Below are 26,041 nucleotides of genomic sequence, written 5' to 3' on the forward strand. Positions count from 1 at the left end.
CCGGCGTGACATGGAGGTCAGACTGGACATGGCTAAACAGGAAGCTCTGATCTCCAAACCAACCAGGGCCTGATTTGACAGCAGCTGATTTTTTTCTTATTCAAGTCAACCTTTAAAAATTATCCCAAAAATACTCCTACAGCACAGAACATCTCATCATTAAATCTTACATGGCCTATGCATTCGCATTCGGCTTGGAATGGGACGTATTCCTTTTCTTTGCTGTACATTCCAATTGCTCTGTGGATGGACACATCCTGACCTTCTTCAAACTGCAGATCTGCAATGCTGTCAAAGAGCTTGGCAAGGTGACACGTCACCTAAGATAATTTGAAAAGACAAGAGCATTTTTTACTGGAGATATATTCAGGTTATCTAGTGATGATGCCATGTGAATTCACAAAAATTTCTTTATATAGTTACAGAGCTTTCTCAAAATGTTTTTCTTCAAAATAACCATCACTTCTTAAATTCCAGAGTTTAAAATGACCTTGATGGGGGCACCTGGGTGGCTCAGTCAGTTGCGCAACATACTCTTGATTTCAGCTCAGGTCAACCACCTCGGGGTTGGGAGATCAAGCCCCACGTGGGGTTCCGTGCTCAGCATGGAGTCTGCTTGAGATTCTCTCCCTCTGCCCCTCACCCCCCACCCCCCTGGGTCAGTCACACACTAAATAAATAAATCTTTAAAAATAAATAAATAGGGGCGCCTGGGTGGCTCATTTGTTAAGCGTCTGCCTTTGGCTCAGGTCATGATCCCAGGGTCCTGGGATCGAGCCCCACATTGGGCTCTCTGCTCGGCAGGGAGCCTGCTTCTCCCTCTCCCCCTGCTTGTGTTCCCTATTTCACTGTCTCTCTCTCTGTCAAATAAATAAATAAAATCTTTTAAATCAATCAATCAATCAATCAATAGGCCTTTATGGAGAAGTGGCCAGGCACTCTGGCCGCATCATCAGGTGTTAGGTGGTGAATGCTTACCATAAAAAGTTACCTATCTTTTACTTGGCGATTAGACACTTACCAACTTCCCTGTCTGCACCATATACCTGTAGCTATCACCCTGCTGGGAATTTTATGGTCAAGTTTTTAAAATTCAGATATATTCTTATACTATAAAAAATCATTTACTACAAGAAAGGTGTGTTCAAATATTTGAAAGGGAAATTTAAGTTACATACAACTTTACTCTTGTGTTGGGTCTTACGTTAGTGTGCACTTGCTTTGATACTTAAGTGTACTCTATGGCATATTTATTATATAAAGAAAGTGAATAAGATTCCCCCATTTTTATTGACAAGGAAATTGAAGTTGAAATACTAGATGACTTTGTCAAGTTGACAATGCTAACATTAAGTGGCTTTTAGATGTTAAGTCTCCAAATCTAGAACATATCTATGGAGTTCAAATTCTTCTGGCTTAACTTTGATACCCTAAATTGTGGCATCTCCAAAGGAACCCTCAATAACGTTCTGAACTCTACTGTAGATACCAGACTATTTGAAAAATAAAACAAACCAAATTAAAAGACACAGATCAACATTTGTTCAGCCAGAGGCCAATTTAAGAGACTAAAGCCTAAGTGGAATACAGAATACTGGAAGACCCATACTTGTCCATGGAGTCCCGTCAGCACAGACCAGGACAGGGCTCTCCATCTAGAGGTGCTTGCACAGAGGAAAGGAGAGGAAGACGCACATTCTGAAGGCAGACTCCCAAGGAGAACAATCAGGTGAGCCACGCTACCTCTTTTGGGGTAGACTGAGTGGCAGAGAGTGAACCCGAGGCAGTATCAGGAATGGGAAGAAGTTCCTCCTTACGCATGGTACAAACAAACACTGCTGAGTGGAAAACAGTTTGGTGTTCCTCAAAAAGTTAAATATACAATGAAGACCCAGCAATTCCACTCCTAGGTATATACTCAAAATATTTTAAAACAGGTAGTTGTACACAAATGTTCACATCCTTGTACATAAGCATTTATAGCAGTCTTATTCCCAAGAGCCAAGAGGTGGAACCAACCCCAATGTCCAATGATGGATGACTGGACACAATGCGGCACATACGTATAATGGGATGTTGTTCAGACACAAAAAGGAATGAAGTGCTCATACATAGGACACGGATGAACCTGGGAAACGTGATGCTAAATGAAAGAACCTAGTCACAAAAGACCATATATTGTATGATTCCATCTAGATGAAATGTCCAGGACAGGGAAATCCCTAGAGACAGAAAGCACATTGGTGGTTGCTAGGGGCTGGAGGGAGGAGGGAATGCTGAGTGACTGCTTGATGGACATGGGGTTTTATTTTGGGGTGATGGAAATATTTTGAAACTAGATAGAGATGATGTTTGCACAACACCATGAGTGTACAAAATGCCACTGAATTGTATACTTTTTTAGCATTATCATTTCCATTACTTCATAAATGAATGGCCTACAATGATTTTTTTCTGTCGACAAATACTGAAATACCTAGATGAGCAATCAAACCTAATCAATAAATGGGCAAAAGGCATGAACAGACACTTCTCCAAAGAAGGCATACAAATGGCCAACAGATACATGAAAAAATGTTCAACACCACTAACCATCAGGGAAATACAAATCAAAACCACAATGAGATACCACCTCACACCAGTTAGAATGGCAAAAATTAACAAGACAGGAAACAACAAGTGTTGGCGGGGATGTGGAGAAAGGGGAACCCTCCTACACTGTTGGTGGGAATGCAAGCTGGTGCAGCCACTCTCAAAAACAGTATGGAGGTTCCTCAAGAAGTTAAAAATAGAGCTACCCTATGATCCAGCAATTGCACTAGTAGGGATTTACCCCAGAGATACAGATGTAGTGAAACAAAGGGGCACCTGCACCCCAATGTTCAAAGCAGCCATGTCCACAATAGCCAAACTGTGGAAGGAGCTGAGATGTCCTTCAACAGATGAATGGATAAAGATGTGGTTCATATATACAATGAATTGTATACTTTAAAATGGTTAATTCTATGTTATGTAAACTGTGTGCCTCAATAGAAATGAAAGGTGCTGATAACCAGAAGATGGTTTAAAGCTATATAGCATTTACCAGCAACATATAGATGCCATCTCTATAATGAGTTTTTCTTGAAATACAGTTTAACTGGACTTCGAAACATTCCCAATAGCAGCTTCCAGGAACAACACCAACCTGCCTCAATTTCCTGCATGACAAGACCAACACCAATACTGGTAAGGAACTCCTTAAGGGTGATTTAATCTTTGAAGCTTTTGGCCTTAACATCTGTGCTGTATTTGCAGTTTTAGTACTAAAGAAAATCACAGCTAGAAATCTGAGTTTAAAATGGATGAATTTTTGAGACTCTCACTTACTTGCAAGAGCTGATGATCACTGCTTGGGTTATCATATTCTCCTCCATCCCTGTACATTACCCAGAGGACATTTATACACAGAAAGTATCTCCAATAATCTAACAATTCACTGTCACAACTGAAGTGGCCAGGAAGTGCACAGATGTTTAATGGCTTCTACCGTGTAATGGGCCTAAATAATATTCAGGTGAAAAGCTGCAGGATAAATGAGACCTCAACTATTAGACACTCTCAGACATTACTGCTTTGGTGAGAAAACAGTTTCAAAACACTTCTAGTCTTGTGGTCTCTCAATCAGTGACCAGGAAATGCAAACCCCATGGCTTGCCATGCTCATGTTACTTACCCCTGGCATGTTTGAAGTTGGGTGTGTTCACACCCTGTCTTCCATTTAAAGCTTCTGAGACAACAGAGCTGGGTTTTTTCTTATTTTGTTTTTGTTTGTTTTTTAACTAATGTGGACCCCAGTGTCCTCAAATTTGTTCTATTTTTTTTTTTTAAAGATTTTATTTTTTATTTATTTGACAGAGAGAGAGACAGCGAGAGAGGGAACACAAGTAGTGGTAGTGGGAGAGGGAGAAACAGACTCCCCACTGAGCAGAGAGCCTGATGCGGGGCTTGATCCCAGGACCCTGGGATCATGACCTGAGCCGAAGGCAGACGCTTAACCATCTGAGCCACCCAGGCGTCCAAATTTGTTCTATTTCTATGAAGATCTCTGTATTTTTTAACACTAAAATAAAATTCTTTACTAGTTTGATGTTCAGAATAACTTTTTATGATTAAAAAGAAAAATGAGTGCCTTAGAGGCCCCTGTTTTTATCTCACTAAAGAAATGGAAAGGATTTGAACACTTTAAATCATGAACAAGTCAATAACATCATTATCTATTACAGAGGTTTCTAACAGTGAATTGTTAGATTACTGGAGATACTTTCTGTGTATAAATGTCCTCTGGGTAATGTACAGGGATGGAGGAGAATATGATAACCCAAGCAGTGATCATCAGCTCTTGCAAGTAAGTGAGAGTCTCAAAAACTCATAACCTAGGCCATAACATAGGCCAATCACAGCAACAAAAGAAAGGTTATTCCCTCAGTTTACAGTTTATAGCAAATCAGGTACATCCACCCACTAGTGAGTAGATACACAAGCAGTCCTTGCTTCACACAGTAGTGTGGGATCATAACAATGACTGTGCAATCTTAATAATCGATGGGAAACTTAGGATTGTCCTCGGACTTCTAAAAATCTTTATTAAAACATTACAATCCCTCTCACTCTTGGTTACAGAAGTACAAGGATATAAAATAAAAACTTTAAATATTTAGTACACTATAATTTAAAATATTAAAAATATTGACAATTTTTATTTCTTTATAGAAAATTTGTCGGGGTAGTTTGATTAGCGTTTGCCTTCTTATCTTAGAACTTGATACAGAACGAGCATCTTTTCTATGCCTTCAAGGACGGTCATATTCCTTTCAAATCTGGATCAGCTGCCAGCATTGGATCCCTTGAGTTTTCAATGTCATCAAATTTCTTGCAGAGTTTCTTTAATGTGAAGCTATCTTTGGGGGGGCTGGTATTTCCCTCATTTCCCTTGGGACATTTTCATCCATTTCGGCACAATAACTGTTTTCATTTGTATCAGTAAGTTCATTTTCACGAAAATCCTCTGACTGCAAATTCAGAATTTTCAAAATGGTACAGAGCTATTATTCCCGGTGAGCATTCTCTCTGTAACTACATCTATGTTTGATTCAAATTAAACATTTAGCATGATCAATTTTCATTTCTTTGCTAGGCCTCCAATTGTATTACCAATTCCCTCCTTCAGTTATGTGTGTCTGTAAAATGTTACATGCCTCATCACTGGGGATAAGGAGGTAACACGTTACATGCTTTGCTGTCTCTGTGTAAAGAGTAACAGATGCATGATGGCCAGTTATGGACAGACTTGTCCAAACTGTCCATGAGGCAGGATGCACCTCTGTTCCCCACCCAGGGATTTTTGTGAAGAACTAGCAATGAAGTCTGTGCCTTTTGCACTTACTGTAGTATCTTAACTTTGGATCGCGTTGTGGGGGGACTGGCGCTATCTACCCAATCCGTGGTAACTGAAATTCCTACACGTGGGAACTGTGCACAGGAAGAGCTACCTATTTAAGAGCATGTATTTATCTACCTGTAAATAAAGTAAAAAATATTAACTCATCTGTGTAATTTTAGAACGTAACATGTGAACCAATACAGCCATCATATCAGCTGGCCTACTTGATGCTCACCTAGAAAACAAAGGCAAAGAAAAATGAAATTACTGTAGCTTCTTACTATATTCTCAAAGCTTACCACTTGCCTTTTGCCCGTATCTAATTTCATATTTACTCCATCTTTCTGAAAGATGCCTCTGTGGGATAACATAAAAGCCTACTATCACTCCTGGCATGGAGAACACCTCAAGGTTTATTCCTCTGTAGTCATTAACTCATTTATTCATAATAATGGTAACAGTCATGATGATGAAATTTATATGGATGTAAGTAATGTCCAAAATGTAGGCAGTCCTGCCTATTGTGGATATTATCCTCTGGAGTAAGATGAAAACGAGTTATTGGTACATGAGCAAAAATTTAAGCCAATCTGTCAAAATGTCACTTTTTAATTAATATTACTCAGTATTGGGGACAGTACAAGGAAATGGACATGCAACATTGCTGAAAATCTAAATCTTCAAAAACTTTCTAGAAGTTGGTTAAATAAATTATGGCATATTCATGTAATGAAAACTTTTATAGACACGAAACATATTGTAAAAGAACATTCCAATTTCGATTAAATATATATGCTATGACATAAACATAGACACATTAAAAACTATAATCACTCAAAAACAGTTTCTAGCAGTATATTATTCTGATCTTTTACCTGTTTATTTCCATATTTTTCAAATTTTCAATAATGAAGATGCAATTACTTACATAACCCAAAAAGACTAAATTAGCTTGTTATAAATTTTGTAAATCATTATAGCCAATACTAGGTAACAGGCAGTGCTTAGTTTATTTTTACTAAAAATAAAATATATAATATTTTGCAATTTGACTTTCTATTTATAACTGGACATACAGACCAGTGCCGATTCTGTTTAACATCTTTAGCATGCATACATAAATTTATATAAATATAGTCACAACACAAATGCTGAATTTTTAAATAACTTTTTGAAAATTGAGAGAAGTAAAAAAAAAATCATGTGTGTACATCTTAATAAATTTTAGCAAAGTGAACATGACTCTTATAAACACCAAGAAGAAACAGAATACACCTGCACTAGGAAAACCCCTAATATCCCATGACAGCCACTAGACCCTCCTCTCAAAAATGGACATTATCTCTAGATAATTTAGATTCATACAATCTGTACTCTTTTGTGTCTGCCTTCTGTAATTCAAAATTATGTCCGTGAGGCTTATTTTTGGTATTAGGTACAGCACTAGTTTGTTTTTTTCCATTGCTAGGTGGTATTCCATTGTAGGAACATAACACAATGTTTTTATCCATTCTACTGTTAAGGGACATTTGGATTGTTTGCAGTTGGGCCTATGATAAATAATAATGATGTAGCTATGAAAATTCTTGTCTACATTTTTTGGTCCACACATGTATATACTTCTTCTGAGCATACACTGAGAAAGGAAAATGCTGGAAAATAACGTATTCTTACATTCATATTTATAAGACACTGTTAAATAGATTTCTTGAGAGGCCATATCAATTTCTGATCCCACTGGCTAGAGAAGAACATGTCCCTGTTCCACATTCTTACCATTATTTAATATTGTCTCTTTAATTTTAGCCTTTTAGTGGGTTTGATCTTGGTATCTCATTGTGTGAGATATGTGTTCAGGTCAAAGCCTGAGGAACTCAATGTACAAACTGACAAGAGAGGGAAATATGCCAATTCACGATATCCTCACCAGTCCTCCCATACTCAGTGACGTCAAACCAATGCCACAGCTCTTATCAAGGTATCTTCAGCTAGGAGGAAAAAAAAAAAAAAAAGGAAGAAACCAGACAAGACTAGTTCCATGGGCCAGTATTTGATATTGTTTTGTTTCTAAATTTCAAGTAAAATCTTTTACTTCAAAAATCAGTAGCACATAAAAGTCCTTGAGACTGGGGAATATATATTCAGGTATTTAGGCATATATATGTAAAGACCTAACTAAAGTGTTCGAATTTGTTTCTGCAGTGTAACTAACTACCCCGAAGTTCAGGGGCTTGAAATGGCAATATTTTCTTTGCTTCCAACTCTGCGGGTCAGCCTCTGGGTTGCCTCAGCTGGTCCCCTCGTGTCTGTGGTCCGCTGGTGATCAGTGGCTTTGCCTCTGGAGCTGGTAGCTCGGGCACGGGCGTGCGCCTCCCCTTCAGCTGGCTAGCTGTGGCCCCCTTCACGATGAGGTAGTCCGAGGTTTCCGAAAAGCAGCAAGAGGGTACACCCCCTAGCGTGCGTGAGCTCGGCAAACCTCTTGCTAATGATACGCTGGACCAAAACAAGTCACATCGCAATCCAAACAGAGATACAAGCTCGAGCCTGGATGAAAACTGCACCATCACACTAATAAAATGGCATGGATGCATGGAGGGGAAGAATTTGTGGCCATTTTTACATTATTGTAAGTACTTTTCATATTTCTTTACATAATTTGTTTCCCTTCTTGCTCAGAAACCAAAGAGATAGTACCTACTGTTTTCCCCGCTTGGTATACAAGGAAACTGATGTTCGGGAAAGTAAAGTAGTAATGTAGCCACTAATCAACAGAACCAGGGTTTGAGCTCATGTAGCATTTCAAGGTCTCTGTTCTTTCTTATCCTTCTGCCTTCTGATGGATGGCTGATGTGCCTGTCTTGTCTCGTTCCATACAGTTAACATTTCAATGCTGACAATTTTTTGTGTAGATCCAGATTTCCATCTGGTACCATCTTCCTTCTGCCTGAAGCACTTCCTTTAACATTTCTCATATTGCCAGTCTGCTGGTGATGAAATCTTTCAGCTTTTGAATGTCTGGAAACATCTTTATTTTGACTTTACTTTTAAGAGATATTTTCCCAGGATAAAGAATTGTAGATGGATTTCTTTTTCTTTCAGTTCTTTAGAGCTGTTGGTCCACTATTTTCTCATTTGCATTGGGAAGCCTTTCATCATGCTTACATTCACTCCTTTGTACATACTGTGACTTAATGGATGATCTTTGGATCTCTTTATCACTGGTTATGACCAATATGAGTGATCTGATAGAGGTTTCTTTGTAGCTTGTGCTTTGGTTCACTGAGCTTAAATCTACGGATGTCTACTTTTCATCAAGTGAGAAATCTTTTGGCTGTTACTCCACAAGTATTTTTTCTGTCTCCCTTCCTCCACTTGAGGATACCTGATATACACATACGGAGCTTTCTTATCTTTTCCATATCTCCACTTTGTTTTTTGAACATACAAATACAGCTAAAACTTTTGATGTTTTGGTCTGTTAATCCTAACATTTGTATCTGTTTTGATTGCTATTTTTCCTCATTATGAGAGCTGAATATTCCTTTTTTTTTTTTGAGAGTTGAATATTCCTGACTCTTTACATGCCCTGTCATCTTTAATGGTATGTCACACATCGCAAAGTTACCCTCCTTGGAACTAAATATATCTTTATTCTTCTTGAGCTTTGTTCTGGGATACAGTTAAATTACTTGGAAACAGTTTGATCCTTTTGGATCTTGCTTTTAAGACTTGTTTGGCACAACTGGAATAATGTGTAACCCAGGGCTAATTAATCCTCCTGCTGAAGACTCTAGGAAGCCCCTCTAGAAGTTTCTGCAGTTCTCTCTTTACAGTTCTCTCTTCTTCGGTATTCAGCTCTGCCAACTCTCACTACCTTGTTCTCCTTGGACTCTCAGCTCCGAACCCTCAACTCCAGGAGACCGCCAAATCCTACCTGGTTCTCCCTCCCTGTACCATGCCTGGAAACTCGCTCGAGGAAAACAACTGGGACCATCACACAGCTCACCTCTTTTGTTCCAAGTCTGTCATAAACTGCTATCCTCTGCTGTCTGATGTCCAGTGTCTAAAAAGGTCCAGCACTTCATATATTTTGTCAAAGTGTTGTGTTCTTTCAAGCAGGTGGGTAAATCCACTCCTCTTACTCCATCTTGGCCAGAAGTACAAGTGTATCTTTCTTGGTGGGTTTACTTTGCATTTTTCTGATGACTTATAGAGTCAAGCAACTTCTCCTGTTTACTGGTCATTACAATACCTTCTTTTGTGAACAGGCTGCTTATGTATTCTGCCCACTTTTATACCCAGTTATCGATCCGTCCTTACTTCTTTGAATGTAGGAGTCAGCTGCATATTCTGCCTATGAGTCTCCGTTTAAGGCGCTGCCAACATCCTTCCCCACTTGGAGGCTCACACTGTTAGTGCCTCAACGGTAACCTCCGATAAGGCGAAGTTTTCAACTTTAATAGTCAAATCCATCAACCTTTCCCTTACACTCAATACTTCATGTCCAACTTGAGGAATTTTTGCTCAAATATCATTCTTTCTCGTATTTCATTGTTGTACCTTTCAAATTTCTAAGTACATCCACCTAGAATTGACTTTTTAGATACGGTATGTGTTAGATGCCCCTTTCCCCCCATCCCTGCACATTTACAGCCAATTCACCCCAGAACCATTATCACTGTTTGATTCTCTGGATAACATCTTCCTTGGTGGTGCCTGATTCCAGTTTTTATTTTTTACTTTTTCTCCCCCTTTTAAGTTCCATGATACTGATGAAAGTTCTGATCAGCTTTTCAGAGTCTTTGTCCTATCTTGTAAATAGTCACATATCGCCAAGGAAACATCAATAGCAAACATCAGGTAAATCTATGGTTCTTTCTGCTCCTATTTTAGGCCCTGAGCTCTAGACTTTCCTTCGATGCTCTTTAAGACTCTGTGATGCATTTGAACAGATTGTTAACTATTTTATTCAGCTTCTCTAGTGGTTCCCAGAATGCACAGTACTCTGTGAAAAGCTCATCTCTTGCGGCCAGAAACCCTGTGCCCTGATTTTAAGCTGAAGCTGAAGCTGAACAACTTCTGTCAGGACCAGGAGCTCTAGACACCACAGCAAGGCCAAAAACTACTTGGCAGCAGGATCCCACATTTGTAATGCTTAAGTTTTGGATCTCTTAACATTAAGGTGATATTTTATTTGAATCCCACATTGTAATACCCCTGATTGTATTATAACTTGGTTGTGGAGAAAATGCCAAGAAAGGAGTGGTAACAAAAATCTCAGCAGTGAGGGGCACCTGGGGGCTCAGTCGTTAAGCGTCTGCCTTCGGCTCAGGTCATGGTCCCAGGGTCCTGGGATCGAGCCCTGCATCGGGCTCCCTGCTCGGCGGGAAGCCTGCTTCTCCCTCTCCCACTCCCCCTGCTTGTGCTCTCTCTCTCTGTGTGTCTCTCTCTGTCAAATGACTAAATAAAATCTTTAAAAAAAAATCTTAGCAGTGGCAACACATTTGCAAAATGAACAAAGAAAGTGTATCTACTGTTATACAACTTGTGGTTAACCATATATTAAGTATCCTGTGAGGATAATCAAGGATAATCCCCAGGCAATATATAATTTATGACATATTTAAAATGAGATGGTCTATTTTCTCGTCACACATATAAATACCTCAGTCCTTTGAGTATGAGGCTGCCTTCATAGGAAGGCACCCATGTCCAACATGACATATTCCCCGCCTGCGCCGTGACTCTGCTCTCACGTGGCCATTTCCAGGACAAACTACACTTAGGTAAGCAGCTTCCATTCCTCACTGCTGACTGGAAGGCCAGTGCAAGATGGTCGAAACCACGAACATCTTCTGTGCTTGTCTCCTTCTCCTGCCTCTTCCTCATTCCATCCTCAGTCCCAGCCCAAACTCAAGGGCAACTCCTTCCTCCACTTTACATACCTAACAGCCCTCCAGCTTTCTAATTCCTCTAAGAAGTTGCAATTTTTCACTGTGTTTCAAGGAAAACTCATTCACTCCTGCGTGCCCTCAACTAACCACTCAAATTCTGGGCCTTTTTCACCATAGTTGTTGAAGGAAGACTAATCTCTGTGAGGAAAGATGGTGACACACTATGAAATCATCCTGATTTCTGAAATTCACAGCGTGAGACACATTTACTCGATGGAGACAACCAAACGCTAGTGCTCTACGGGAACGCACTGTGCTTGTGGAAATGTGGGGTCTTACCTATGTACCCCGAAGATCCAGCAGGGCTTTTTGTCACTTAATATTAAGCCCACTCCTCACAAGCACCTTTCCAAATGCCCGTATTTATAGGCCATTAAGGCTTTCAGTTTAGTGCCATCTGTGCAATCACTGCAAATTTGGGGCTTTCTTAATAGACAAGTTGGCAGATTTCCTCTTATGTGGATTTGGGTTGACACCGCTGAAAGACAGTTCTTGATGGAAACTTTTAACATTTCTGAGTATATGTATTTCTGACCTCATTTCATTTTTTTTTTTTAAAGATTTTATTTTTAAGTAATCTCTACACCCAATGTGGGGCTTGAACTCACAACCCCAAAATCCAGAGTCACATGCTCTATGAGCTGAGCCAGCCAGGCACCCCCTGCCTGATCTTCTCATTTTAGAGAATGTGCTGTGGCCTCAATTTCCACAACAGTGAATTCCTAGTTGCCACATTAAAACAAGTAAAAAGAAACAGGCAAAATTAATTTTAATGTATTTTATTTCACCTAGTATATCTGAGATGCTTTCAACATATAACAAAAAAAATAGTAGATGTTTTACACTCTTTTCTTCATAGTTAACCTTTCAAGTCAGGTGTATAGATTTATAGGATATCTCAATTTGGGTTCATCATCAGATATACTTGATCTGTACTTCAATTTCATAAAATATACTGTTGCAAAAGTAGATTTACATGCTCAAGTTGATTCAAACACACTTTTGTTTCCCAATAACTGAAGCAAATATCAGTATTTAAATTTAAATCAATTAAAATCTTTTGAGGTTAAAATTCAGTTGCTCAGGGGCACCTGGGTGGCTCAGTCGGTTAAGCGTCCAACTCTTGATCTGGGCTTAGGTCGTGATCTCAGCGTCGTGCTATCAAGCCCCTGCTTAAGATTCTCTCTCTCCCTCTTCTCTGCCCCTCCACCCCCATGTTCTCACACGCTCTCTCTCTAAAAAAATAAATAAAAATAAAAGATAAAAATTTCAGTTCCTCAGTTGCCCCATTTTAAGTGCTCCCCGGCCCCAGTTGGCTCATGGCTAGCCCACATTAGACAACACAAATGCAACTCCTCCCACTGCGAGTTTCTCTTTCTTTAGTAGAGCTCCATCTGGAGAAGCTGTCACTCATCAGGCAGTGGACAAGGGAAGGAAAAATGTGCAAACTCTTCTAGGACAAAAGGATCTTTCAAATTATTAGGAATCAGGGGCTAAAAACATCTTGACTTCACAAAAGTGTCAGCTATTTAAAGGCACCACATAACAAAGGGACTGTTATTCTGTCTGCCTCTAACCACTACACCAGCCCCTTAAAAAAAAAAAAAGGATGTTTTTCTAAAGGGGGGGAATAAAAGAATGTTAATAATGAATGTGTAACTTCAAACCCGTCGCACATAACTACTACACCATGTCAACGAATCCTGCAAGTACACCTCTAAGTATGGATTTCCATAATAGATTACCAGAGATTCTGATCACTGCAGTTAGGCAGGGCCCACACATGGGTCCTTTAGAGCCTTCATGCCATTAGGAGAGCAGGGTGAATTCTGGAAGGAGAACATCTTTAAAACTTGATCTTAACCAAGTTCCCAGCAGCTAATCCTCACCGAAGGCACTCTAGACACACTGATTTCATCCCTCTGGCATTCCAACTCACTAGGGAATTTCTGCTTATGGGATAGAGGTTGTAGGGATATCAGACCTCCCTGGCTGAGGAGTTCAGGCTGATCAAATTCCATAATTAACTGCAGAAACTCCCATTTTGGTCAACACTCTTAAATTGAGTGTGGCAGGTGGAGGGGAGGGTGGCTGAAGAATTCAAGTCATTCACAAGATGTCAACATGAGTTATCTCCCCACAAAGGATTTCTTTTCTGGCCAAACTGCATTGTTATTCCACAGGCTGCAGTGGCCATGTAATTTTGGTCACACTGCAGGGAGCACATTCAGGAATCTAAGGACAAAAGGCAAAGGCGGAAAAGCTGTGTCTGGTGGTCCAAATCGGATTCTGATATTGAAAAGAAGGTAAGAGTGTAGCAAGACCAGCCTCTTTGGTTTAATTGCCAAAACCATTAACTAACTATTCCCTCGTAAGTGACCAAGAATTCCGAAGGCATCTTCACTTTGCAGAACCACGTCAGGGAAAGAAGCGGATTGTGGCTCTAAGCGACTCAGACTGCCCTTAGCTCCTTCTAGCTTCCCTGCCCACCTTAGTCACTCCCGAGTGGATATCTGCACCACAGAGGAAGTGAAACACCTTTTTAAATAATGCACCTTTGCTAACAGTGGGATACCATTTTATGTGAATTTGAATTGTTAGAAGTTTCATTAAGACCTCAGTGAAATCACTTTTTGAACACAATTTAAAGTATCAATTTCAAAAATATAAAAAATCTAATCCTTTCAAAATGTTCAACATCACTGGCATCAGGGAAATACAAATCAAAACCACAATAAGACACCACCTCACACCAGTCAGAATGGCTACAATGAACAAGTAAGGAAACGACAGATGTTGGCGAGGATGCGGAGAAATGAGAACCCTCCTACACTGTTGGTGGGAATGCACGCTGGTGCAGCCACTCTGGAAAACAGTATGGAGGGTCCTCAAAAGGTGGAAAAGAGAGCTACCCTACGACCCAGTAATTGCACTACTGGGTATTTACTCCAAAGATACAGGTGTAGTGAAAAGAAGAGGCACCTGCACCCCAAAGTTCATAGCAGCAATGTCCGCAATAGCCAAACTATGGAAAGAGCCCAGATGTCCATCGACAGATGAAGGGATGAAGAAGACGTGGTTTATATATACAATGGAACATAATTCAGCCATCAAAAAAAATGAAACCTTGCCATTTGCAATGATGTGAATGGAACTAGAGGGTATTATGCTAAGCAAAATAAGTCAGAGAAGGACAACTATCATATGATCTCACTGATATGTGGAATTTAAGAAACCAAACAGAGGATCCTAGGGGAAGGGAGGAAAAAAATGAAACAAGATGAAATCAGAGAGGGAGACAAACCATAAGAGACTCTTAATCATAGGAAACAAACTGAGGGTTGCTGGAGTGGAGCGGGTGGGGAATTGGGTAACAGGGTGATGGACATTAAGGAGGGCATGTGATGTAATGAGCACTGGGTGTTACACAAGACTGATGAATCACTGACCTCTACCTCTGAACCTAATAGTACACTATATATTAATTAATTGAATTTAAATTTAAGAAATGCTGCAGAATTGAGGGGGAAAATCAGAGTAAAAAAATCTAATCCTTTCAAAAGCTGACAGGTCAGGACATCTATAAACCATGTGTACACTGTAGCCACGTGGCTGGACCCTTTTTTTTGTTAAGATTTACTTGGCGGGGGTGGGGTGGGTCAGGGGGCAGGCAGAGGGAGCTGGAGAGAGTCCCAAGCAGACTCCGTGCTGAGCGTGGAGCCAGATGCAGGGCTTTGATCTGAGCCAAAACCAAGAGTTGGACACTTAATGACCTGCACCCCCCAGGCCCCATCGCGGAGCCTTCTGCTGCTGAGCAGCAGCTCCCACGTCCCTGGGCTAGCACAGGGCAGACAGCACTGCCGGGGGCGCTCATCAGCAAGGCCGTGAGCAGTGCGGGAGACCTCTGTGCTGTGAGCTTAATGTTCAGCTTCATTTTAATTTAAAATCTTTTTGATGTCTTAGACTACCTAGTCATTCACTAAGGAGCGGTAGTTGTACTAGGACTGAGCAATGTACCCGAACTGGAGATGTCGAACTTCTGACTACGAAGCTAGAAGGAAGGGTGAGAGGGCTTCCACAGCGGGTCCCAGGGATGTTAGAGAACACTCCAATACTGAAGGGATACTGAAAACATAAAAAGAATGACCTAAAAGGTACACCTTTGAAGTTTATATACATAAAAAAACAACTCATCCTATGACTTAGAAAGGATAATGGAAAAGAAAAAAAAAAGTTGGCATCGGGGATGCATGTTCCGGCGAGCCAGCATGTCATCTGGCTAAGGCGTGAAGCATTGCTTGATTCTTTGAAAGGAGGTAAAGTGACAAGTACAGTAGTGAGCTGTTCCCTCAGCAGCAGCCTAGGGCTTCCAGTAAGGACCAGGATGCACTGGGTATGTGCATGTTCTGAGGACAGCAAACGGGTCAGGACCGCTTAGTCCCTCCAGGGCCTGTCAGAGACAGCTCAACCCCTTACCATCTTCTACTGCCATCCCCCTGTTTCTATAGCTAGTTCTGCAGGGCAGAGGGGACTAGAGGTGGCCATCTCACGCCTGCAAGCTCTCGGCCCACGAGGGGTGCTGTGGCTTTTCCTCACTCCTTATGGGGCAGGTGAAGGACTGTTTCACCCAAACCTAACCCTTAAGTCATCAAGTGAGAGAGGTGTGGGACACTCACTCATAGAAGCTACAGGTACCCGCAGGAAGTCCATCTTTGACATGACCCTTGCTGGCCATCTGCTGACAAGGAAAAGGAAAAAGAAGATGTAACCCAATGGCTGATTTCACTGCCCAGAGCAAGAACTGGAAGCGCCAAGACAGAGCTGACTCTGCCGTATATACCCCAGAGGAGGTTCCCCTCTGTCCCCGTTTTCCACCAGAGACCCAACACGTTGATGCTTGCTGTTGAGGACAGAGAACACTCAGTCAGTGCTGGTGAAAGAATCAAGAACAAGTAGTAAGAAACGCCAGTGACTGACAGATGGTGGTCCCACCTCCTCTCCATGATAAATGGGTGGGAAGGGCATATGGAATAAAATTATCAGTGTCTCCCTGCCAATTCCAAATTTATTATGTGAAAGCCTGGCCTCAACACAGAGGTAAGACTGGGTTTGTAATGAGACCTTGCTGAGCTGCTTTTTGTTTTTTTTTTAAAGTAAGAAAAAGAGACCGGGATGTAAGATACCTACCCAGAGTGTTATTAAGGGGTCTGCTATTCAGTTCACGGAGATTCATCGGGGCACATTTGCGATTAATAATCATAGATAATACAACTTCATGTCTCTACTCTCTGGAATTAACACTGTTCAATAAACAGGTCGTACAAATATTTATTATATTTAAAGAGTATAATTAAAAGAAAAACAATTATCCTAGGTATAGATTTATGCACCTCTTCAAATTTATGTACTGAGAATTCAGAATTGTAATTTTGGATTTTGGATTTCAAAGACCTCGGGAACATATACCTGTAATGGAATATGATACCTTCTACCTCACAATCACGCGCGAGGACCCAGCTTCTGGTCATGAGAATGTTCCCAGGAGGCTACTGAACTTAAGTGTGGTTATGACTATTCTCTTTGAGACTAATTAAAAACAAAAAACAAAAAACAAAAAACAACCCAACACTCCAAACATCCAGTTGTGTGATATGTAAATGAGAGATGGATATACCGGATTGCTAGTCAATGTAATCAGAGGGATTTTATTTACAAAGCCATCTGGAAATTAGCATGGATATAAGAAACCATAACTGAGGGTTGACCCCAGAAATGTTGCCCAAGTCCGACTGACAAGTCTGTCATTAATAGCAGACTGCACACATATTGTCGACAGCAAGAAGAGCCATCCCACCAAATTTAGGTTCAAAGAGAAATGAAGGCGAGAGAAATGATGACTAACTTCTTGCAGGTCACTAAACCTTGCACACTTTCACTTGAGGACCCAGTTCCTTTTTTTTTTTTTTTTAAAGTACACTCCACGCCCAATGTGGAGCCCGGTGGGGGGTTTGATCTCACGACCCTGAGATCAGGCCCTGAGCTGATATCAAGAGTCGGACACTTAACCGACTGAACCACCCAGGTGCCCCATGGATTGGGGTTCCTTTAGCACCAGCTCTGACATCCTTCTGTTGCTGCATTACAAACTTTTATTGCCGATTTTCTAGTTCCTGACGCATGTGACAAGGTAGGTGGCATCTGACAATGACATTCCTTAGCAAATGTAGTAGAATATGAGACTTTCAAAAAATATCCATTACCTGCTTAGGCTGAGCTCCCTTTGAGAGGATGTCAAGTAAGTCTGCAGAAGAGATGAAATAGAACCGCGGGAAAGCCACACGCTTGGTCTCCAGGTACTCAGCGAGAGCTTTTTCACAAAGAGAAAGCCTATGGGAATGAAAACTCTTTTTAAGCCTATCTTGCCCATTCAGTTAGTAAAACATCAACAAAAGTAAACCCCGCTCCTCTCATCTGTCCACTCACCATAATAAGCTTTACTGTCTAACACGTAGCCTGACTCCTCTTTGACACCATCATGTTGCTTGTGAATAATCTACAAGTCATGCCAAGTAGGAGACAGGTACGCACACACCATGGGCTGAGGCTAAATACAGATTAGACTTAGGTTGATGTCACTCCTCACTTTTTTTTTTTTTTAATATTTCTTTATGTTGAGAGAGAGAGAGAGACAGAAAACGAGCAAGCACGGGAGAAGGGGCAGAGGGAGAGGGAAAGAATCTCAAGCACACTCTCAGCAGAGCACAAAGTCTCAGGTGGGACTCGATCTCACAACCCTGAGACCATAACCTGAGGTGAAATCAAGAGCCAGATGCTTAACCGACTGAGCCACCTGGGTGCCCCACTCCTCACTTTTCTTAATGACATTCTTACTCAGCAAGGGCAACTAGGTTCGGCATCACTCATCCTGAGCACAAAATGCATTCGTTAAGATGTATTTGGTTCAAGGTCTTCCTTTACCCACTGAATGCCTAGAGAACACACATGGCTTCAGCTCCCTCTGGTATTCAGAGGAGTCCTAGGAGTCAGAATCATTTCTGCTTTATCCTTCTTAGCAGAGATGACCCAGAGGAAGAACTCCCAAGTCCCCAAGATCACTAAGAAATAATTAACTTCTGGGCGCCAGGCTGGCTCAGTCAGAAGAGCATGTGAATCTTGATCTTAGGGTCATAAGTTCAAGCCCTGCACTGGGTATACAGAGTACTTAAATAAACTTCTTTAAAAAAGAAGAAATAATTAACTTCTGTGGAAATCCACTCTTTTAAAATTATGGCTAACTTTATCTCTAGCAAATTTACAGATTATGAAATAATTTTGCTTATGTAATATTCTTTTATCTAAAGCTCTTTTCTACCTTGCAATAAAAAGTGATCAAAATTCTGCACAAACCTCTTCATTCAGTAGCTATCTGCCCCTTTTTAATCAAAAGCCAGAATATCCTAACCACCATTAGCTGTGTAGAATTCTATGTGAAATTACAAAAGGCCCCTAAGGATTTCCTAAGTACTAACTGGCTTCCTAAGAGTAATTTCTAGTATAAACTATATACAGAATAAACGATATGAAATTACTAAGTGCAATCCAAGTTCTTGGAATAGAGTAGATGCTTAATAAGTGATCAATCAAACTTATCAATACTCTATATACACACCATCTATTATGTCCAAGGCAACTAGACAACTCTAAGCAAAACTATGAAGTAATCTGACACAGGTCTATCTACAATAACACGATGTTAGATACTGTAAAATACTTGAAAGCAATCTCATAAAATTATAACAAATTGATCACTTCATAGTTTTATTCTTACCTGTACTGTAAATCTTTAAGTTTTTCATAGAGATTAGGTCTGCATGTTGCTTCTAGAACATTCTTTATTTTAGCTGTTTTCAACATTAACTCCTGTATGAAAGTATAAGATGGAGCCATTGATATTAGAAATTACTTTTCTCAATTTTTCATCCATTTGGGGCATTTAAAAATGAGGAACAAACTCTAAGAAAGTAAGGTTAAAGAGACTTCTAACACCACGCCTATTCACTTTTGCTTTTAAACTTTTAAATGAAGATCAAAAACAAAAGTATAATCACACAGTTTTTATCAAAATAAATTGGATGGGCATTACCACCATTCTGGGTCCAAACAAACAAAAAGAATAAAGAGAGAGAGAGAGAACCCAGAATCTTAAAGAGGACATTCACATATGAAAATGAGATGAACACTGAACAGTCTATTCTTTCTTCCTTAAAAGTTAAAATAGTATTCCTCCAGGTGTTCTTCTTTAATAAAAAAAAAGTTATTCCTCATTTCTATATGAAAAACTATAGCCATTATTCTTTGCTGAAAGTCCTTCAAATCATTCATCATTATCATATGTACATCTCTGTGTGTTTTCTTTGGTTCTTATAAAATCAACAAACAAGTAACTAATAGTATTGTTACTGGTATCCCCTCCGCAGTATTTACTTCACGAAGATTAATGTTATCACACCTTACTGCAGGGCTTAAGGGAAATATCAAGCTTGCTGTTGCTTTTTGTATGGCCAGAAGCTAAAAATGGTTCTTACATTTTTAACTGGTGGAAAAAAGTCAAAAGCAGCTTAATATTCTGTCTCACATGAAAATTCTAAGAAACTCAAATTTCAGTGTCAATAAATAAAGTCTTACTGGTGCATAGCCACGCCCGTTTGTTTACCTAGTGTCTGGTTTCTTTCAGACTACAATGGCGGCACTGAGCAGTGGTGACAGAAACCATACACAACCGCGAAGCCTAGAATACTTCACAAGAGCAAGCGTCCTGTGCTGCTCCCTAAAATGCAACACTGTGCTTTTATAAATACGATACCCCAAATCATGGTTTTTCACAAGATTTTCTTGTTTAGAAAACTCTGCTAGGATAGAAAACAGTATCTTCTATGAACCTTAAATTCAGCATCCACTCCATCGAATCTTCTAGCATCTTTCACAAGCTGGATTCGAATGTCTTCTGAACAAACAAAGATGCTTTCCAGGTGAGACCAAGTTCGCTGGACTTCCATCCAAGTGGAGATGACCAAGTCTGCTATGTTTAATTTATTTTGCCAGCTTAACACTTGTTCAATAAAATATTCCACACACTTGCTCTGAAGCAGACTCTGCAACTGAACCTAAAAGAAAGACAAAGAATTTTAAATAACAAGTCAATTGGAAGATTCCAAGTACCATGAGGGAGGGACCATACCTCTCTTCTGTTGATTCCTAGATTCCTAGGATCTAGCATGCAATACCTGAAACAGGCATTCAGTATTGGCTAAATATATGAACTAATGGCATTAAATACTCATATTGGCATGTTTTCCAAAAGAAAAAAGATAAATACAAGAAACTGCATTTCTTGTGTCTTCTACCAGAAGACCATGTATCTCTCTGTAGGCAGAAAAAAATACTGTGCTCCAGGGTGCAGCTTTAGGAATTAAATTTTATTCCTTCATCTTCTCTCATTCTTTCCTTGGGGTCCATGCCTATTAACCATTGCAAGGTATAAATATTTTTTCCCCAATACTACAAAAATAAAACCAACTTCTCTGTAGCTTCCTAAGCCCTCAGCTTCCATTTTTCCTCCCCTCTCGGTTGACTACCAAGCATGGATGCCGAGCAGTCTGGTGAGCACTTCTCACCACTCTCTGACATTGAGATCTCAGAAAGTCACTGAGTAGAAAGGCCTCTTCTCACTCTCACCTCTAACTATTTAGTACATTTGACTCTTCTCCCCCAGAACCAATTTAAGCTATTATTGACGTTACGTGAAGTTTAAAATGTACCATGTAATACTGTGATACATATATACATAGTAAAATGGTAACCACAATAAGGTTCCTTAACACTTCCATTGCTCATGGAATAACCTCTTTTGGGGTGTGGTAATCAGGTCTATTCTCCTAACAACTTTTGAGTGGACAATACAGTATTGTTACCTATAGTCACCATGACATACTTTAGATCCCCAGGACTTACTCATCTTATACCTGGAAATGTGGGCCCTTTGACCAACATCTCCACATTTCCCCAACTCCCCAGGCCCTGACAACCACTGCTGTCCCCACTGCCCCGAACACCCATCTCTCACTGCCATTCTTTACTGACTTACCAGCCCAACTCACAAGGCTCTCCCTGAGTCTTTCACCCTCCCCAACACAAAGCCTCTCTGTCCCTTGGAGCCCTACTCTCTGTCTCCCTGCTCAAGTCCAAGTTCATACCTTTTGATCCCAAATGGTACCATGCCCAGAGTCTGGGACAAGGAGATACCCAATGAATGAATAAATACTGAGTACTGGAACTTAGAAAAATTCTGAAATTGCCATTTAAAAGAAAAAATCTGTAATCAAAACACCCATCTTACTTGGTTGTGCTCTAGAGTCTCAAAAAGTTGTTCATCGGATTTTAGTAATGGAATGCCCGTCCGATAGTGAACTTCGTAAGAGAACTCCATGGATGCCCAGGTCTGACTGATTTCAGTAACAGCCTAGACATAAACAGTATTAAGTTATGTGCACAAAAGTTTAATTTATGACGAACATCTAGGCTATCATCTGAAATTAAAAAAAAAAATTCTTTAATTCTCAAAAAAAATAAATGTTACCCAATACTATTGGCCTCATTTTTTTCCTGCAAATAATTCATGGTGATGAAGTTCAGAGAATGAATTCCATCTCCCAAAAACAAGCATCACCCTATTATCAAATTTCTGTTGGATCTGAGTTTTACATCCTTCACGGAAACAGAATGCCAGAGCATAAAGGGACTTCAGAAGTTATCTGAAGGTTGTTTTTAACAGAGATTATGTACACATCGGCCAGCAGGAGCCAGGTAGTGCTCGGAGAGCCTGAAGGTGAATCGGAGTGAGTCAGTTACCACACTGTACCTCAGCTTCCTCATCTGTAAGACAGGGCTACGAGTACTACCAACCTCAGAATCAAATGAAATAATACAAAGTGCTTAGAGCAGTGCTTGCAACAAAATAAATGACATGTAAGTGTTCTCTGCTATCACCACCACCACGACCACCACCATCACCGTCACCCGTCATCACCGCCACCCGCCATCACCACCACCCCCCGCCATCACCGCCACCCCCCATCACCACCCGCCATCGCCACCGACTGGGCCCACCCTCCTGTTTTACACATGTACTGTGGCTTAGAAGGATTCAGTTTCCGGCCCAAGACACACACACACTAGCAGTGGAGAAGGAAATGGGCCTCAGGTGTGTGCACACAACCCCGGCGCGGGGAACTTCCGAGTCTTAGGGGCTACTGCAGAGAACTAGTTCAGTGTAACAGGGAACAGCCCGAAGACACCACCTTTTCCGTCCCCAGTTCCTTCACAGCTTGGTCCACAATGCTTCGGACATCATCTTCCACTTGGTGTAACCGCAATGCTAACAAATCTGCCAAAGTTGTGGCTTCGCTGATAGAAAATCTGACCTAATTAGGAAGAGAAAAGGGCAGAATTTACATTACACGTGTATTAACGGTTCTTGTGCCTAATGGCCAGAAGGATGAATCACAGCTAAATATATTCAAGTCAGCTGCTGAGCACACCTCTAGTTCTGGAAGGTGGGGACCATTAAAGACACTGCTTTTTAACTCAGAGTTACTGAGGCATCACCCACCAGAAGCTAGGGCCAAGGTTCAGGCCCACATTCACACTCCACTACTTTCTTTTGTTTCATATCCTTCCCTTGTCAGCTCATTTCTTATCTCTTTGCCCACAAAACCCATTTTTAAAGAGAATCAGTGTTCATTTATTTTAATTTGGTTGACATCCCAGGAATCAGCGAGTAGCTCATTTGTCTTTTCTTCCTCAAGTACTCTATTCCCTGGACATAATTCCTAGTTGCTTCCGTGATTTAACTTATTTTTCTCACTAATTTAATCTGAGTTCCTTGGCAAAAAAAATATTCTTACTCATAGTATCATTATTCATATTTATCATGTGACAAAATAATTCACATTTCCTCATTATCTTGTTGACTGCCACCCACCCCCACCCCGCACAACCCCAGTATTTACTGAGAAGCTCTCTTCTCTTCCTAAGTGCTCAAACTCAACCGCGCCCCTCACCCCTGAAGAGCCAGCCGACCCTGCCCCGCAGTTACAGGAAAGCCCCTTCCTTTCCTGCGGCTGCTAATACCCAGTCCCTGCGTCTTGGTGGCTGTAGCCCTCTCTGGCTCTCCCCAGCCTGTGACTAAGGTTCTCTGTGGCCACGCTCTGCTCTATAAAAGGCCCTCACGTCCTCTCACTTGAGCCTTACGAGATTCCTCTGCTGAAGGAGAGCACACAGCATCCACTCTTTTTATTAATAAAAAACAAAACTCAAAATAGGGACGTTAAGTGTCTTGTTTGAGGTTACATAGTCAGTAAAAGACAAAAGGAGGGCGTCTTAGTTCAAACTGCTGTAAGAGAATGCCATAAACGGGGTGGGTTAAACAATGAACATTTATTTACTTGCTCACTGTTCTAGAGGCTGGAAGTCTGACACCAGGGTGCCAGCATGGACGGCATCCTGGTGAAGGCTGTCTTGGTTTACAGATGTCTGTCTTCTTGCTGTACCCTCACATGGCAGAGGGTAGAAATTTCTGCTCTTTCCATCTGGTTCTAATGGCACTAATCCCATTCATGAGAGCTCTACCCTCCTGACCGAATTATCTCCCAAAAGCCCCACCTCCAAATGCCATCACATTAGAGATTTAGGCTTCAATGTATGAAGTGGGGTGGGGTGGGGTGGGGTGGGGAGACAACATTTAGTCCACAGCAGGGGCTGAAGGAGGATCTTTGCATGGTCAGTCTGTGGGTTCTATCTTGAGGAGCTTGACTTCCCCCATTTGACTTGAAGTCTTTTCACAAATCCACTTTATGCCAGATGAACAATGTAAACCAAGGAATAACTCTCCACAGTCACAAAAATATTCAATTAACAAGACTCAGGAAACTGACCCCAGTGGCCTTCATCAGCTGGTGCCAATGTCTGCCTCTGAGAGCAGGGCTCTGTAACTCCATGACAGCTCTCAGGGAGGCCGCCATGTCCTTCACCGTGCTTTCCAGGCCTGCATAAGCATCCCATACCCGGACTTCCTTGTCTAGTGACCAGATTTCCTAAAGTAAAAACAAACAAAAAAATAGATCCCCAGATATATTAGTACATTTCCTAATTTGTGTTCCATGAAAGAATAAATCTACCTTTCCCTGGATTATGAAAGAATAGAAGCATTTAAGCCCCTTGGTTAAGGGTTAAAACTAGAGAAATAGAAAAGGATCCACTCATCTGTCTATCACAACTTCTCGTGTGTATAAGCCACGTGGATACACTGGTTTCTTATTCACAGGCTCTCACTGGGGGTCCCATGAGGAAACCTCATGAGTTGACGCAAACACGTTCTGAGAAAAAAAGCCAACAGCCCTGCCACTTTTTAGCTGCATTTTACTTCTGTGCGTTTTGGCTTTATCCGAAGAGGTTCTACCCTCTTTAGAGGGCATATGACTAGGTACCAAAGCACTGCATTCAAATCAGCTCCATTCTGTATATATTGAGCCCCCGTGGGATATCAGAATAGTCAAGAGGAAGAACAAAGATCACAGTATTCCATACATATTCCCAAGGGGCATACTTCAATTAGTCGCCCCAAATCCCAGATTCAAAATGTATCCTGCAATACAAAATAATGTTTGCCAAGGAAAGAATTCAAAAGCTTTCATAAGCCTAACCTCTCAGCCCTGGTACTTTTAATCTTAACATCCTCCATTCTAGATAGCCAAAGGAAGTTCAAGATTATAGCTGCTACTCATCAATCCACTTGCCCTAACATGTTTTCATCCACTCATTCACAAAAAAGGCAGGCTTGATTAGAAATGCAACTAGCTCAGGGTTTAAAAAAAAAAAAAAGAAGTACTGTCTACTATCATCCTGTTTGAAGTAAATAAGGACATGCAGCCCAACATACCAGATACTCGGTTAGGCAAGATGGAAGGAGGTGGGGCTGAGAAAGAGAAATGGTTGTAATCGACAGTTATGGAACTTGCCTTGGCAAACCTTCTGAGTTCTACATCCATCTGTTCCACATTAATCTGTCTCCACTGGGTTTTAGTCCAATTATCAATGCTTCTCTGAAAACGCACAAGCAGATAAAAGTGTCAACAACATTTGGTGAAAGCAAGTCTCCACAGCAAAACATATAAACTGATGATACACAGTGATTCCATCATCCAGTGAAAAGTCAATTATTTAAATATTAACTGCACTAGTCAAAACTTCCCTATCAGCGAAACAAAAAAGTTGTCAGGACATGTCAAACTTAAGGTGAAAACATTATGATATATTAATTTCTAGTAGCGGTGACAAATTTCATTTACATACTATCATTATCATTTAATCCTGAATACTCTGAATTGATAAGTGTATTACCATTAAATACCAGGTTTTAAAATTCTGCATGTAATATAAAATGAGCTTCCATAAGACAGTCTTCATCCATTATCAATAAAATGCTCGTTAACTTTCTGACCATATTCTATGTCCCTTAACACTCTATATGGCTTTCAACTCACTTCAAAGCAAATTATGAAGAGTATGTGTTGCAATATACCTAGTTCCCCAGAACTTATTTTTATAT

The 26,041-nt window shown here is 40.7% G+C and overlaps 1 protein-coding gene across 1 annotated transcript in view; it reads right to left on the reverse strand.

Moving 5' to 3' along the window:
• The window catches only part of DNAH11 (dynein axonemal heavy chain 11), a 320,378-nt gene that overhangs the window by 220,789 nt on the left and 73,548 nt on the right, over positions 1-26,041 (reverse strand). Inside the window, exons 21-28 of the mRNA XM_032401311.1 lie at positions 25,452-25,535; positions 24,369-24,527; positions 22,734-22,856; positions 21,773-21,895; positions 20,316-20,540; positions 19,205-19,296; positions 17,637-17,763; positions 171-320 (exon numbers count right to left, since the gene is read on the reverse strand). Of these exons, the coding sequence (XP_032257202.1) occupies positions 171-320; positions 17,637-17,763; positions 19,205-19,296; positions 20,316-20,540; positions 21,773-21,895; positions 22,734-22,856; positions 24,369-24,527; positions 25,452-25,535 (1,083 nt within the window). The remainder of the gene's footprint in view (positions 1-170; positions 321-17,636; positions 17,764-19,204; positions 19,297-20,315; positions 20,541-21,772; positions 21,896-22,733; positions 22,857-24,368; positions 24,528-25,451; positions 25,536-26,041) is intronic.

The sequence above is a fragment of the Phoca vitulina genome, unplaced genomic scaffold, assembly GCF_004348235.1.
Source record: "Phoca vitulina isolate PV1807 unplaced genomic scaffold, GSC_HSeal_1.0 scaffold4, whole genome shotgun sequence".
Classification (NCBI taxonomy): domain Eukaryota; kingdom Metazoa; phylum Chordata; class Mammalia; order Carnivora; family Phocidae; genus Phoca; species Phoca vitulina.